General features: G+C 43.0%; 1 protein-coding gene across 1 annotated transcript; it reads left to right on the plus strand.

The window, feature by feature from the left end:
* Nucleotides 1-2,515: 2,515 nt before the first annotated feature.
* LOC146386422 (uncharacterized) lies at nt 2,516-11,468 on the plus strand. Its single transcript, XM_084927467.1, has 3 exons — nt 2,516-2,698; nt 5,266-6,438; nt 8,635-11,468. The coding sequence occupies exons 2-3, from the start codon at nt 5,333-5,335 to the stop codon at nt 8,801-8,803; spliced, it is 1,275 nt and encodes a 424-aa protein (XP_084783593.1). The 5' UTR covers nt 2,516-2,698; nt 5,266-5,332; the 3' UTR covers nt 8,804-11,468.
* Nucleotides 11,469-13,243: the final 1,775 nt, after the last annotated feature.

Here is a 13,243-nt window from a genome sequence, read left to right on the forward strand (position 1 = left end):
TGTCATAGTGTACTTCTGCTGTGAATATTTTAACAGACTTAAATATTAAGAAGTAATGGGTCACCTGAGTGATCAGTGGACACTGGTAGTGGATGGAAATCCCTCTTCTCTAATATCCTTTATATCAACACCGCAGTAATGAAACTGTTTTTGAGCCACAGAAAGTGATGTAGTGCTGCTGAGCCAAAAATGCAAGTCAGTTTTTGGTGTCTGGAAGAGGCCTGAGCAAGGTTGCAAAGTGAAAACGCATTCCTCTTTTGCTGCATCATTACTGACCTCTGGCAAGCCATTGCTTTTCCCCAGCCACATGAGCTCAGCCACAGCTTGCCACAGATTTCTTTGAAATCTTCTGACTTCTCACACTGGAAGTTTGTTCTGGAAAACCTGTGTTTGTACCAGCAGAGGTAATCTGACTAACAAATCGGCCCTTACTTCTCTAATGATGCTTATTGGACAGACTTAGTCATTCAGAGTGCTGTGATCATTATTGGCAAGTTAACCAGACCTGGACTAAGACTGGTCCCAGAAAACAACAACAACAGCAACAGAAATTAATTTTAAAAATCAGGGAAGTTCTCCACAGAAAACGTTTGCGTTCTAGAAGAAGGGTTAATCCACATCTGTGTCAGTTTCTTCCTCTTCTGATGCTTTTAATTAACCAGATTCACGGATGGCACAAAACTAACTACTCAGGTACATCTTCATCAGCAGCACTGTTGTAATCAAAAGTCTCCAGTATCAGACAAAATGCTGTTGAGAACTAATCCTGTAAGCACACTTCTGTATCATTGTGTATTTCTTCAGCAGCATAACAGCGCCCCGGTGTGGTCGGCGTGACAATTACAACTTTGCCCTCTCGAATTTTCATTGCACAACACGAAAACATTAATTCATTAACCAGATATATGCTTTGGATCACTAGAGATCCTGCATATAACAACATTTTTTTAAATCACCTGTAATCATAAATAATCTATTGTGTAATGAGTTAATTGCTTATTCCTTAATGAAACAATAACTAATCTATGTAAATATGAGGGGAAAAAATAGATAAGGTGGTAATAAAATGTTATTTCCGTGTAAACGAAGGTGCAGTAACTTCTGCCAAAGCAGAATTTCTGAAAACTCCAAGTTTCAAGTCCAAGTTTAGCCAGTTTCATGTCTGCACTCGTAGCTTCATGGCAAATTCGACTGAGTTCAAAAAACATCCTGACAGGGGAAAAATAAATGTGCAGACTTTGTGTTAGACTTAAAAAACATGGAGAATGAAAATGAAAAAGACGCGACTGTGAAAGCGTGACTGATGGATAACGGAAGTCCTACCTCAGGAGATTTAGATCATCAGGGGCTTCATTTCCTACATTGTGAATTTTTGTGCAGCAGTTTGAACCTTTTGCATATCTGTTTATGCCAAATGCCTCTGGCCATCAGACCTTCTGTGGGGATTTTAAGTTCTTATTCTTTCGCATTTAAGATGATAACTTGCTGAGCCAACGGCGCACATGGGCATGATTTACTCTTCTGTCCTCCTTTGAATGAGACAGTGTGACAGTTCTGCCTGATTTCATGTAAATTTGGAGCTAATGACCTGCTCGAATGTGCACATATGTCACACGTATCCTGTCATTACATTCATGATGAATTCGTGCACTTTTTACTCATTTTTACTCATAAACACCTGGACTTCAAGAGCTCAAATGTGAACGCATCACACATGTCTGTGATTTTAAGGAATCATAGCGAGTCGCTATTAGCGACTATGTTATTCAGGTTGGCTGGAAATCAGAAGCACAGGCAACATTTCCACTGGATTAGTTATCAAACTAGTAACAACCCTTCTAAATCTTCTAAATAGTGTTTTATTTTTGACACTGAAAAATTAAAAAGAAACTTCTAATATCGGGCACTTTCTTCCTTTTGCTCTGGACCAATGGTGTGTGAAGGGGATAGTCAAGTTTACCTAAAAAGATTCATAGGTGGAGTAAATCACGGTCACGTGATTCAGAGCACTGGTGCCCCACAACTGGAAGATTTGAATCTTCTGGTAGGCTGGAGCCTCTGAGTGTTGAGTCTGCAGGTTCTTCTGGTTCCTGCACAGGTTTCATCCAACTGTCCACATGCATGTTTGTTCCATCCATCTATCCATGTTATGGGTGGATGTTGTGCTATTTGATATAAACAGATTATCTGTGTGCCTCCCTGATTTCTCGCTTCACGGAACTTAGACAACTGGGTAGCAGTGCTTCCACGGCAGCTTTATCTCTAGCAGTAACTGCAGGTTGGTCTGATGGCCCAGGTTAATCTTGACCTCTTATCAGTGTATCCGTCACCCCCACTTCCACCTCCTTCCCCGCACATCTGCTGGCTACGGTGCATCCTGTTAAAACAGCACAGCTTCCCCTCTAACAACACATGGTAGTCAGAATTTATTGAGCGGCAGCCAATCAGCGCGTTCCTTTTTGGGCGAGCCTCCGCGGTGCTGGTCCAATCAAAGACGCGGAAAGGGACCCGTGCCTCCGAGTTGTGCAGCGATGCCGTCACGTGACGCTGGGAAAAGAAATGCCAACATGGACCCGTGGCAAAGACGGGACGCGAGTGCGCGACGACAATAACACGACGGAGACGAGAAATAAAGGCGAAACACGGAGAGCCGTGGACTGCGCCACCTCCGCGAACACTCTCCCCGCTCTGAAGCACGGTAGGTCGAAGCAGCCGCCGGGATCGCGCCGCTCGACTCCTCCGGAAAGACCGAGGAGTATAAATAGAGCAGTTTTTATGACCCAGGCGAACTTGAGGCTCGTGGATGTCTGAGTGGGCACAGTTGTACTGCCATGCTGTCGGAGGAGCGCTCGCTTGTTTCTCAAGCAGTCGGGCCGTGGATTTTCCATCTTTTCTCTCTCGGTGATCCGACGCTCGCACTCTCTGGCGTGTTTGTGGGCGCGTCTGTGCGGCCCTTGTTTACCCTGCGCAAGCGGCCGTGCTCTGCGCGAGCAGCGAGGCCCTGCTGCCACATGTGCCCTCTGACAGCACCCACAAACAGCCTTTACATAAGCACACGGGGTTATTGTGATCAGGACGCTGGCTTTAAACATCAGGGCTGCGGACATGTGAGGGGATGTAAACGCACTCCCGGGGACCCTCCATCGGATTAAATCTGAGTCCCGATGCGTTTTGGGGTCCCAGCACTTGTTGCATAACTCTAGACAGGGTTGCTGTTTCTTACATTGTTTAGCGTTCACATCAGGCTTTTTCTGTGTTTCAGCACCAACACTGCCATGGACGTGAGAGGTCAAATGCACTGCAGCTTAGGAAATGACTTTAAAAAATAAAAGCTGCAAAAGCACACAAAATAAAAGCCAGCCTGTGGTTACAGGGCACCTGTGGTGTAGGCCTGAGTCCATGTGAACCCTGGTTCAACAGCAGACACACCGCCAGAATTTTTTTATAGGGGTCGCCATATGGGGGCCACTAAAAATATTGGGGTTGCACACCAAAAATATAATTTCCAATTTTATTATGCTGTTGTCAAACATAGGTTACTTGAAAAATATGGGGGAAAAAGAGAAGAATTCTATGCCTAGTTAGAAAATTGGTACATATGAAAATCAAATAAGAGGGTGGCGTCCTCTCTCTTGTGCTCACGTTTATTAGAATTACCAACATAGGACAATCTTGTAATGGGAAGCCACTGGGGAGACCAGCAAATTTTGAGGGGGTGGCCAGTGCCCCCCCAGCACCCCCATTGGTGGCACCCCTGGTAGCCGGCCCTTTTGCTTCTAGCTGTTGGATCTCCATAAGATCCATATGTGCATCTCCAAGGCGACAGAGTGGAGCCACAGGTTTATTGTGGTTTATTATTGGCATGCTTGTAAATAAATAAATATAACTAAAATGCAACATGTAGCCTTACATGGATTATTCTAAGCAGTATAAACAGACATGTTTGTTAGTCACTAAAATAACTGGGCAGGAAATAGCCCGGTGACAATAAAAATGTTTTAGTTGTGTCATAAGCTGCTGTGGTTAGATGAGTTATCCTCACACAGGAACGGGATTTCCAGTGTGTGGCATTCATTGAGTAAATAAAATGCTTATATGAGCAATCAACTGTCTGAAAATTTGGTATTGATACTTAGTAATACTGTAAATGTACAGCAGCGCCTCTATTTAAAGGGCCGCTTCAACCCAAATGACTAAACCGCCCCCCCCCCCGGGGTTCCCATATTCTCACTCGAGTGGATAGTTGAAAGGTGGTAACCTTGCTGAAGTACAATGACAGTCAGATTTGTTGTGCCCTGATGCTGTAGCAGTGTGCTGCACGGGGGCCCTTTGTCAGAGTCCACGTTTAGTACCTGACTTGTTTAACGTTATATTAGAGCTCAAAGTATTTATTTATCCAAGTGAGGACCAGAGACTTACACTAACTGGGAGTAGACTCTGCATTGCACCACAAAGGAATTCTCACACTCCTGCTCGTACATTCTTACTTTTCTCTTCACAGAAGCAGGAAATAAACTGCCCAGAAAGTATGCATGTACCAGCGGGAGAGCACCGAATCATGTTTAACCTTGTTTGCATGCAGCAGCAAATCATTCAGCTCATCCCCAGGACATTTGTTAAAAAAGTATAAAGTCATAAAATATCACCACAGAGATTTTTCAAGCCTCTTATATGTCTAAAAACTGCTAATAAGATAGATCGGTAAACTCCAACAGTGTATTGGTTCGGGGGGGGGCTTAGGCCCAGCTGTCCGCCAGGGTCCTAATATGCTGCTATGCATGAAAAGTTTTGCAACAGTGTGACTGAGAGGATGCCATGCACTCATCTGCCAAAACTTGTTATATGTATGGACATCCAGTATTAAAAGAGAAATTTTAAATGATGCCATTACCCCAACCACCCTGCATATGTTTTTATAGATATTATCGATATTGGACCACCTGGTACGTTTATACAGATATGTGTGTGATCTGGTTGACTGATATATGAGTCTATGTCTAATTCAGTGCATCATTAGAATATTTGCTCATTTCTTTTTCTGTGTTCCAGTATTAGTTTTAACCCTCTGACATAATCAGAGTTTACAATATAACTTTGACTTGAATATTAAGGAGAAAAACTGAAGGAGAAAAATGTTTTTTGTTGCCAAATGCATCGACTATATTTATTTTGAAGTCAATAATCGAGTCATTGAGGTCCTCAGGCCCTCCTGCCTTTTTACTTTCTGCTGGGTAATAAAATCTGGTCTCACTGCTGCCTTTGCAGGTCTTTGTGTCTCCTCTTCTGGATCGAGTTTCCTCTACATCCCTTCTGCAGCGTTCGGACAGGATCAATGGTGTCTCTCAGCAGCAGAATGCTGAGTTTGGAAAATGACCTGTTCAGGGACAGCAGCAGCCTCTTCTCCCTTGACCTCGGGGACGGAGACCGCAGCCAGGGGGGCAGTTCGGCCTCCTGCAACAGCCCAGAAGCCAGGGAAGTGGAGGTTCTGCACAGCTCCAGCCCAGGAGAGGATGAGGAAGATGAAGAAGAGGAGGAGGATGAGGATGGAGAAAAGCGTCTCCATATTTTCTTGGGAGAATTGGGAGAAGGGGAAGCTGCCAGTCAGGAGCCTAAGCTGCCTGAATTCTCGTTCCACCCCTGTTCCCCGTTCTCCCCAACCTTGGAGGACATCGAAGAGTTTTTGAGGGAAAAGATGGAAATAGTCAAAGATGGGATGGTTGTTCCAAAGGAGGAGGCCTCCCCTCAACCATGCAGCTCCGCTGACCCTCCACCTGCCTCCGCTCTCCCGGTTGCTTCCTCAGAGACTATCAATGATCCAAAGACTGATGCCTCCCAATGCACGTCTAGCTCAGATGCCACTCAAGGCGGGAGAAATAGCCCCATTCCAGCAGACCCTTCTTCTTGTGCCCAAGTTAACCCCTCACCACCCACCTTGTCCCCACCGGTGCTCCTGGGTGCTCCTTTGGTGCTCCAACTCCAGCCTCTTCCGTTGGCCCAGGCCCAGAATCCAGCAGGCTCTCCTGCAGGGGCCCAAAGTGGGATTTTGCTCACCCATGTGGTCATGGGGCTTCAAGGTGCTACAGGACAAAATGTAACCCTGCTGGCTCCCCAGGTGCCCTCCACCCACACCACTCTGTTATCACTAAACAGTGGTGATAACAAGCCAACTGACCAGAAGTATGTAAAGATCGCCCCTCTGCCAATCACTATGAGGACTCTGGAGATCACAGGCTTGACTGGGGTCGGGGGCCATGGAGGCGGTGTGCTAAAAGCAATGGCTCCTCGGATGACGAGGGTGCCACCTACTGAAAGGGTCCACAAGTGCTCCCACCCAGGCTGTGGGAAGATGTACACCAAAAGCAGCCACCTGAAAGCTCACTTCCGCCGTCACACAGGAGAGAAACCCTACACGTGTAGCTGGCCCGAGTGTGGATGGAGGTACGGAACATGATGCAGACTGTAGCAGGTTTAACAGTTAAGATGAGGTTTTAGGGGTTTTTCCCCCCGATTGATTGTTGGCACTGATTAAGCAGATGGCCTGATCCAGCAAGACTACTTAGAGCAACAGACCCTGCACAAACACGCCACAGTACGTTTATTACAATATGAGGAAACGGAAGAAGAATAAACAATTTCAGCTGCTCCTTTATTCACAAGGGTTTGTTATGCATCCACAGAATACTTTCATAGCAACAAAGAATTTCAGTTTCCATCTCGGTTATACTTTACGTGTTTAACAAAGCATCTTCCTGGTTAACAACCCATTAAGCTTTGTGTCTAGAAGTGCTTTTTGTCTAGTGTTTTTTTCCCTTTGGCTCCAAAGGTTTGATGGTAATCAGCAGTCAATTGTCAAAGCTATTTTGTCAATTGACAATATTATGCACATAAGTTAGCATAACTTTATATGAATACCTTCATGTAAAAACAGTTTACTTAAAAGATGTGTGAAGCTTCCACTTCTGGGAAGTGAAGCCAGTATTGAGGTGGCTAAAACCTGCTTTCCTTCTAACAGTCAGTAGGGGGCAGCACCTCTGGCTGCAAAATGAAGTCCGATTATATCGAAGCCTACAGCAAAATGACACTTGATCTGTGGCCTTAGTAAATGTTTAGCTCATGAGTTTATGAGATTCAAGTATTCTTCAAAACAACATGATGTTAGATTCTTTATATTACGTTCATCTTGACGTCTTGACGAAAAAATCTAAAAGGCTAGCAAAGACCTGCATGTAGTTTAGTAAAAATATAACAAATTTATTATGAACAATGAAACTATTTGAAATTTGGAATACATCAAAATAATATGAATAACGTAAATAATCAAATAGATATTGAGGATTTAATACCCAGCAGGTTGCTTCAGAAAGTGTCTCATGATATGATTATGCTCACCCAGCCTTCGGGATCTTATCTTCATGTTGATGTCGCCTGCTCTGCTGCACTTTTAAGCATTTTTACACTGGCTTATTTCGTCGAAGATAAAAACCGTTAACAAATGTAGAACATCAACAAAATAGATGAACGTACCAAATGTGCATGAAACGTCAACAAGCATGCGCATGGTGAACGCAGTTGTAAGGTCACCATTCGGCGTTCAGTTAACTGTAAGATAGGGAACATACATACATTATTATGATATTGTGTGTTTTAGGGCGGGGCAAAGGTGGTTGAAAAGTACCTGTGAGGTGAGCTGAGATGTGATGATGACCACCGATGAGACTGAGATGGTAGTTATTAAACATAAAACGTTGGTCTCCCCGGGTGGTCTCACTGATATGAAGAGAGAGGGGTGTTTGAGCCTGTGCTACAGTGTCTGCACAAGGCCTTCCTCAGCTGCTGAGGTGGTGCCTTAAATGATTAGTGAGGTAAAAAAATCAGATTTTTCCAGGGCTGTTAACGCACTGGAGTGCTTCATATTAATAAAGAATAATTTGTAACTGAGCGTGCGGAAACTGTTTCATATGATCATTTTCTCATTTTCATCTGCTAAATATTGATTTCAGCCTCTCAGTCTCCTGTTACCCATTGCCAGCTTATTCAGTCTTAATAAGGAATGGTAATTACGTTTGTGTCATTAAAGACTTTTAATGCCTTTTAGTTTTGAGGATTGATGTCAGGGACTTCCAAAGGGACTGAGACTTGTTTTAGCTCCTTATCTAAGTTTGAAGCTCTGTGAAGATAATAGTCACTTCTTAGCTGTTCTACTCTCTCTGTTACAGGACTAAATGACAGACTGTGAGCAATTACAAGATAAATCCTTCTCTTTATGCCAGAGTTCCCACTTTTATTCTGTGAATGCTAAACATGACCTGCAGGTTTTTTTTAAAAAAAAAACTTACAAAAGCACAAAAACATTTGGCCAATCAGCACGCTCGGCCCCAGAAGTTCCTGAACCTTTACTGTACCTCCCACACAGGAGATCTGCTGGCAGAAGTTCTACAAATATCTCATCTTTAACTGCAAAACATAAGAATGGATTTGATTCATATAATAAATCCAATATTAATTTGTGTAATCTTATCCATCATTGGGAGGAAGGGATTTGGTATGTCCCGATTAATGGATATGTTAGCTGGTGTGTCTCTAAACCTCCTTCAAGCTGTGGATAACACCACCCCTCTGCTCTTGTGTCTCCAGGTTCTCCCGCTCCGACGAACTGTCTCGTCACCGCCGCTCTCACTCGGGCGTCAAGCCTTACGAGTGCTCACTGTGTGAGAAGAAGTTTGCCCGCAGCGACCACCTCTCCAAACACACAAAGGTCCACCGCAGCTCCAGGCCCAGCAGGATTATCAGAGCCACCGTGTGATACCCTCAGCTGACCTGACCCCTGCCCAGCATCCACCCACCCACACCTGCCGTGCCTCCCTTGCCCAGCTTCGATTTGGGCAGCGCGGTGAGGGTCCGGGCCTCCTCAGGACTTTTGGTGCTTTACGAGCTGGACTTTCAGAAGAATCTCAGGAGTTGGCTGCCGTTTTACTTCAAAGTTTCTGTCCCGTCTCTTCCTCCCCTCTGTTTTACCTTCAGTGCTCCTTGTGAGCTGCTCATATTGTACAGAGCTAGCAGCCACCTCAGGAAAAAGTCAGCTCAAAGTGGATTTCCTGGCCTTTGCGCACTCATGCGTGGCAGAATGCAGAGCAGCAGACATTCTTATAAGGGCTCCTCATGTAACCACTGCGTGCCCCACTGCTCCAGTTACCAAGCTGCCAGGTGCTGTGGGAAGTAGAGTGCTAACCAGTAATGGCAGCATCTGTAATTATAGAATCTTGTTTTTTCTACTTTTGCAATCGATTTGCTTCCTCAAAGGTAAACTTCAGGGTTCAAATGGTTCAGATGAAGCTTCCGTTGTTGCACTTATGTGTTCTAATCGTTAACGCGATACGCGCGAGAGAGTTCGGAAACCCGCTCCCAATTTCTGAATTCTTCTGAAAGTACTTTCAGAGTGATGCCGAGGCTCCTCACAGCAGAGATAGTTTAGTCGTATTGAACTGGTGGTGTCCCTGATAATTTGGCCAAGTTGAGCAAAACTCCCTGTTTTCTGGACCACACCTCTGGCCTTGATCGCATTCATCCAGTCGTGATCCAAAATGCTTTGGACCTGTATGCCTTTTCTCAGTCCCAGTATGTCCTAATCTCTTTATCGATGCCTTTGTCCATCTCACAAAACCTCTGTTGAGCCTGCTGTTATCATATGACTGCTCTTATTTAACTGTGACTCTGAACACGGGGTTGCCAAACCTGAAATCCCTGTTCTGGCCCTCTGTGGGAGGATGAAAATGACACCTTCGTTTATACGGTTTATAAGCTCTTTGTTCTCTGGAAATCATTGTGCAGCCCACTGATGTGGCTTAAAAAACATACACACACACACACACACACACACAAAGTAGTTATGGGCCTATAAGGTGCAACAGTGATGTGAAACTTTGCTCTTTTTTTTAATTTACAGTAGCACTTACTGTAAACGTTTATTTTTTTGGTTATAGCAGCAAGAAAAGCTAATAGTATGAATAGCTGGAAAGGCAGCTAACATCTATCCAATCATTTGTATTAGCATATTCAATATAATGTGTACTGAATATTAAGGACACAGATGATGTGTACAGCTTGTAGCCTTTATATAGATGTTTGTTTGTTTTGAAATCCAAGGATTTTCAATCAGCGCATTAAGCTATTCAGTGGTGTTCCTGGAGAGGTTTTCAGTCTGTTATGTGAGTTTGATTGTAGCGCGATCAGTCTGTGGAATGTCGGACTGATTATGCTCTGGGATTTGGAGTCCCGCTCTACCCGTTCACATAAACCATTAAGCTGAGTCTGCTGGTCTCAAGTGCACTTGTGCTAGTGAAACGTGAGAAACAGTCAGAAAACACTCCTGCTCTTATGGCAGTTCCATAAAATGCACTGGAACAGCAAAATGCGAAAAAAAAAAAAATAGTGAAGCAATTTTTGTAAGGAAGGTTCAACTGCCCGTGGCGGTCGGTATTACCGTTTGTTATTAGATCTCAACATTGTGGTGCTTGTTAACCTACCGGTGCTTCACAAAATAGGCTGTAATTACAAGCGTAACACCTCACATAGCTGGATTATCTCTGTTGAACAGGCACTTATAATTACAAACTGCAGGCTACCGGCAGTCTTAACTTTAGCTGGAGCAACACTGGTGCTTATGGATAAGCGCAAAAATAGAGCACTTATTTACACAGCAATCGTTCTTATATCTGTGATTCTTAGCATTCTGGAAACCCTAGGTTTCATTCTTTCCAAGCAGCCATGCTCTGTAGCGTAGAAACAGACGGGCAGACGTGTTTATCTGTCTGAACCAGTGCTGTCTTTGTGTCTGAGCCTCCCCAGGCTGCTTCTACTGACCTACATCCAGACCTGTATTCCCTAATCATCATCATCCAATTCTCTCTCTCTCTCTGTGATGCCTGAGCACAGGCGATATTTTCTTTTTGTTTTGTTTTTGTTTGTTTGTTTGTTTTGAATACCAGAAATGCTATTTTCCTATTTGCAGAAATAAAATTAAAAAAAAGAAAAAAGAAAAACACTAATCCTTTTGCTATGTTGTTATTCTAGTAATGCTTGTTAGGCAGACATAGATCAACATTTGCTACGAGGTTTACAGTGACAATGTACCAGCATGTGAGAAAATAACAAGTATAGAAATGGTGTGAAAGTATTTTTATTCACACTCAGTCTTTTTATAACAAGCTTATAGTGTGAAATATCTGTGTACAGTGTACAGATGGAAATCAGAAATCTTGAGTACTGTTCTTAGTGATAGTTTCGAATGCACTGTGGGAAACAAAGGTTTCTTAAAAAAGCTAAGGGGCTATTTGGAGCTGTCTTCTTGGGGTTTTTGTTTTGGGTCCTAGCTTACATGAATAGTCTGATATATCTGTTTACTGGCACTAAATGAGACTTTTTATGTTCTTGTTGAAGACAAAAAATAAGTAAATAGGAAACAAGTTTGACTTTAATTCACCATTTGGCCAGAATCACATGTCAAATTGCTAATTTCACTTTGTGTCCGGTGTCCATGCAAATGTCTGTTATGAGTAGACTCCATTTGACTCGTCTAACATTCATTGATTCACATCAAAAGAAACACAGCAAAAAATTGTCAAGTCCAAGGAAACATTAGCATCGATATAAAAATACACATGCAGAAACAGTGATTGAAAAAGGATAGTAACAGATGTACAACATTCCCCAACAAATCTTGGAAGAAAAAAACATGAATCTTCAAATATCGACAGCTTTGCGGTACTGGCAGGCAAATTTACCAGCTTCTCTCCTTTCATTTTTCTGTAGTCACCTGCTCTCTGATAATACCAGAGATTGGTGTCACTTCTATGAGACGATCTGAATTCCCTGCAGTGCTAAATGACAGCAGGGATTACAGCACAGCAAATCTGGCTTTTAAAAAAAGCAGCAGGCAGGTTTCAATCCTGTAATTACTTTCCAGTACTCTGAATCCTGCTGCATGCTGCACCACCTCTCACTTCGGTAATCTACAAAGCTAAGAGGAAGCTACAGCTCTCTACACATATCATGTTTTGGCTGTCAGTGTTTTCTAGCTGTGCTTGACTGCATGGGGAATGGGAGGGGAACACCTGGAAGGAACTGGGACCAGCTTCAAAGCAAAAAAAACAGTTTCCTCCTTTCCTGCTCTGCTCTTGGACACTTTTGCTAATGTGGCCTGAATACGCAGTCATAAAAATGCTGATCATCTGAGTCCTGTTTTGATTCCTAAACTGTAGGCAGGCATCTGGCAAGAACGTAGACTGAACAGGAGGAGAGAAGCAAGGAGGGAGTTTCCTGTTAGAAATGAAATGTGGCCACAAGCTGTAATGTAATAAGAGTAGTCGACAACAGTCATGACCAGAGGTTACTGTAGGACAAAGCGCTGCACTGCTCTTTAAAACAGAACAGTATGGCCTTTAAAAAGCTATAGATTTATTATGATCAGTAAATGGGACCAGAACATAAAGCTGAAGAACACAGAAGAAGGCTTTCTGTTTATCTCAATAGATTGCCTGCAGCAATTCTTTGTGACTGTTAACAAGAAACTTTGTTGAAGACTACTGCTTTTATTCCTTCTTACCTTCTTTCATTCATCACCCAGCCTAGGTGGAAACTAAATAGAATCCATGTTGGGATAAAAACACAGCTTAAGGAAAGATTAGTGTTTAACAACTGTGTAATTTAAGAGGATGTGTGAAAAATAGACAACACAAGTGAAAGTCAGTGAATACTACAAACAATATGCAGCTAACTAATCAAACCTAGGTAATAAGGATCATTTCAATTGTGATATTAATAATACGTTTTGCAGATTCTGAAATCATACAGAGGCGTTACATACAGAGGACGTCATGCGCACGTCACTCAAGACCTGTCTGCCATGTTGGACGTAATCATCACTAATCCGTTGTTTACATAGAAATTATCACTACTTTTCCCTCATACATGCTGCGGGGTTAGGTGCAGTAATCATCAAGGACAGAGGGAAAATCTTTTTTTAATCATGTTTTTTAGATAGAAGAATACGGGGGAAAAAACGAATTAATGAATAAAGGCATCAGATAAATAGTATAACAGTATAACAATTATGGGTTAGTTGAATTTTTTAAATAACCAGTATCTGTTTCAAACAATATGTACCATTTAAAATTTTTACGTTGATATTTTCATTATTTCTTCTTCGTCTGCCTCCTCCAGCACAATTCTCGCCTTCTCATCTCCA

Source organism: Perissodus microlepis, chromosome 5, assembly GCF_051167445.1.
Source record: "Perissodus microlepis isolate ML-2025 ecotype Zambia chromosome 5, ASM5116744v1, whole genome shotgun sequence".
NCBI classification, from domain to species: domain Eukaryota; kingdom Metazoa; phylum Chordata; class Actinopteri; order Cichliformes; family Cichlidae; genus Perissodus; species Perissodus microlepis.